Genomic DNA, 3,927 nt, shown 5'->3' on the forward strand with positions numbered 1-3,927 from the left:
GTATTTTCAAAATTAGTTAATATAAATCATCAAATTTAAACTTATGATAATAAAATTACTATGATACTTTTGTATTGAATAAAAAAGATCATCTCTTTACAAGATGTAGTTGATTAAACTAATTCACCTATAAGAAAAGCCATAATTAATCTCTACAAACAATTTTCCAAATTCCAAAAGGTCTCTGCCACATCATCCCCCAACACCCAATCAGCTGCAGCCATTTGGCCATCAAACTCTGCAACTCCACAAGCAGCACCCAACAAAGAGAATGGGTGTTGTAGCTGGTCCACCTGAAGCTCACCATTATCCAGTGGCTGCAGATCAGAATTATTCCCAAACTCTTCTGAAACACTTTCAGAGGACTCTGCCCATTGATAATAAACCCCAGAGCTCTGAATTGAGCTCTGGTTGGCTTCAATGGCGGATGAACCAGATGGGTTTTGCAGGAGATGTTGTGAGAAGCTCTCCAACGATGGAGAATTGAAGTTAAACGAAGTCGATGATGATCTTTGGTCCATTTCTTGAAGCAACCTCGGAATCCACAAATGACGAACTGTCTCCAAGAATTTTTCGCTGTTCAATTCGATGTTGAGCTGTTTTGCTTGTTTTTGTATCCGCGTTCTCCAGTAATTTTTTATCTCATTATCTGTTCTTCCCGGTAATTGTTGTGCAATCTTTGACCATCTACAAGTCAACAACAAATACACACGAACAAACAAGTTTTAAGTTCTTTGATTCGTCCATCATTACAAGTAGAAAAAAATAAATTTTTTGAATCGAAACGGTTTCGTACCGGTTGCCCCATTTGGAATGGAGTTGGAGGATGAGGAGCTGTTCTTGAGGAGTGAGATTCCCACGTTTGATGTCGGGTTTCAAGTAATTCAGCCATCTCAACCTGCAACTTTTTCCGGTTCTCTCGAGGCCTAGAGGAGGAGGAGGAAGAAGAATAAGAGGGATGGAAATAGAAACAGGGTAAACTTTTGTTTTTGCAAAAAGGACCTGCATGTTTGGCTAAATTGTTCCAATGCCCTTCACCATGAGAAGCAATATAGTGAATGAGGAGAGTGTCTTCTTCAATGGTCCATGGGCCTCTTCGCAGCTCACTTCTTCCAACACCTTCCATGGAGACACCAAGAACACAGAGAAAGAGAGGATTTTTATGTGCTGATTTGAATGGGAGAGAGAGAGACAGCAGTGGGAGAGATTTATAGAGATTGGGAGAGAGAGGTGGGAGAATTTCATCACATTTTCCTTCCTTTTTGTGCTTAAATTTGGTGGAATTTTCTTATCAAATTTACCCAATTCATTTTAATAATACCCTCTACTAATTTAATTATTATTAAAAAAAAAAAAAAAAAAAACTTCAAGACTTCTCTTTTATTTATTTATTTTTAATTTTAACTTTTGAGTTTTTATTTATTTTAACTCTTAGGTTCATGCATGTTGTAATGCAAATTGATTATAAGTTATAATAAATTAATAAAAAAAAGAATAATGTTGACTCATTTGTATTTTTTTAAATATAAAATATTTTATTTAGAATTTTATTTGTTTTAGTATTAAAAAAAATGTTTTTAATATTTGACTAAGAATTCAAACGTATAAGAAATTTGGAAATGATAGGAAGAAAATCGAGAGGAAATAAACGTGATTATTTTTTAAATTGTTATCAAATGACTCGGTAAGTTTGCATGATGATTATTTTTTAGGGTTAAATTATTAATTTAGTCCGTGAACTTTCGTGTTTGTGCCTAATAGGTCAATGATCTTTAAATTGTTATAAAATGACTCGGTAATTGTGTGTAGTACGTTCTCCAGTGTATTTAACATTTAAATATATACATTAGTGAATTAGTTAAATAAAAAAAATTAAAATCAACCTTTGTTTCGTCGTTTAAGATTTTTAATCTCTAATAACTAAACTAGATGATAATCGATGTTTATATTCACTAAAATATGTTTGGAGCAACTTAACCTGTTGAGTAGCAAATTTCTGTTAGCTATTTTTCTTGTTATTAGTGGAGTTAGATGAGTCGTGTGTCCTCTTTCATGTATTTTTTTCCAAGGCATTGGACTCTATGAATGAAAGATGATCATTTGAGTACCTTTGCCAAGTCTCTGTAATTTACAGCTATCATAACCCGTCTTTAATTAATGAGTCAATATTTATGTAGTAGACAATCAAATCATTAAACTGTAGGATGATAATCTGTGAGATCCCACTTCGATTGGTGCAAGACTGTAGAAACCTATCTGTAATAGACAGCATTTTAAAACCTTGAGGGGAAGATCTCGAGGGAAAACTCCAAAAAGAACAATATCTACTATCAGTAGACTTAGGTTGTTACATAATCGATGTCTTTACTCACTGAAGTATGTTCAGAGTAGCTCAACAAGTGTTTATTAATGAGTTAATATTTACCTATATTTTAATTTTAAAATTTATCACCCTCAAGTTATTAGTTATGACAATAAGACAAACTTTGAAGAAAAAAACTCATGGTTTAAGTTTGCTTTTCGAAAAGTGCTTTTTAGTATAAACAGTACTTTCGAACCACTCGAGACGACATATTTCGGAAAAAAAAAATGAAAGAAATAGAAGGGTGGGGGGACTAGAGGAAGAGGAAGAAAAAGATGGTATAATTATAAATAGAGAAGGGAAAGCGCTATTTGATTGACGATAGACATAAAGTTCGGGGAATGAGAACCAAATTATGAATATGAATATATCACTCTTTTTTTCAAATTTTCACGACCGGTGTTGAAACAACTAACCGTGTACATTCAATCCAACAATCGAACAATTCGAACCAATCCAACTCAAACTATAAGGAGTTGGGTTGGGTTGGATTAGCCTTTTGAGTTGGTTTAGGTTCATTTTTCTGAACACAAATTGACTTGGTTCGGTTTCGTGTTCATGGGACAAAACCCTCGAGTTGGTTTGGGTTCATTTTTCTAAACACGAATTGACTCGGTTTGATTTCGTGTTCATGGGACAAAGCCCTTGAGTGACCCGAGCCAAGTAAAAGTATATAAAATATATTAAGAAGTTTACATTAATGATGAGTTTGCCCGAGTGGTATTTTGTCATAAATTAAAACAATCCATTCGAATTCGACCCCAATCAAATATATTAATTCTTATGGATTATTCTTTAAAATAAGGTTGTTTGGGTTGAAAAATTATACAACCCGAACAATTGAATTGAATATAAAAATGTCTAAATCTAACCCACAAACACACTAAAATAAAATCCGTTATCATAAAGTTTTCGAGTCTCAAATCTCAATGTATATCTAATAGATCGAAGCTTATCCAATTGATCAATAAGTTGGTGCAATAATTGGAAGGGAGATTATGTGAACCACAAGGAACTTTGTTTACAAATGTTGGAAGCAAGCATGCTTTTAGGTGGGGGACTCTTTCACACAAACATCAACATTGATTGCCCTTTTTCTTTTCTCGAGATAAAAAGGAGAATTTAAAGTTCTTCATAGTTTCTTTAGTACAACAAAACAAAGGTTAAAACGTCTCACAGATTGTTCGTGTAAATGTATATCGATTAAGAACTTTAAAAAATTTATAAAAATCAAGCATGAGATCCCACGTTAGGTTAGAGAACGAAATTAAAAAGAAATAATTCTCATTCCCGACAAGCAGAAACATAAGACCTATGATGCTAGGAATAATAAACCTACGTCACGAAGTGAAATAGGAATTGAATTCTCCATTTAATTCGGAAGATTCAAAAAAATTGTGGAATTTTTGGATATTAATGTGTCACATCCAAGAATTGTGCGTCACAATAAAGCTTGGATTTTTCAATTCCACAAGCCATCCATTATCTGAATTGACCATGATCATAAAATGCACCAAAAAAAAAAAAAAAAAAAAAAAAAAAAAAAAAAAAAAAAAAAAAAAAAA

At 32.9% G+C, this 3,927-nt stretch overlaps 1 protein-coding gene across 1 annotated transcript; it reads right to left on the bottom strand.

Annotated features, from left to right (window-relative positions):
* Nucleotides 1–44: 44 nt before the first annotated feature.
* LOC111445355 (transcription factor MYB62-like) lies at nt 45–1,214 on the bottom strand. The gene is made up of 3 exons (XM_023083690.1): nt 1,003–1,214; nt 797–926; nt 45–687 (listed from the first exon to the last, which is right to left on the bottom strand). The coding sequence occupies exons 1-3, from the start codon at nt 1,124–1,126 to the stop codon at nt 153–155; spliced, it is 789 nt and encodes a 262-aa protein (XP_022939458.1). The 5' UTR covers nt 1,127–1,214; the 3' UTR covers nt 45–152.
* Nucleotides 1,215–3,927: the final 2,713 nt, after the last annotated feature.

Source organism: Cucurbita moschata, unplaced genomic scaffold (assembly GCF_002738365.1).
Source record: "Cucurbita moschata cultivar Rifu unplaced genomic scaffold, Cmos_1.0 Cmo_Scf00007, whole genome shotgun sequence".
NCBI classification, from domain to species: Eukaryota; Viridiplantae; Streptophyta; class Magnoliopsida; order Cucurbitales; family Cucurbitaceae; genus Cucurbita; species Cucurbita moschata.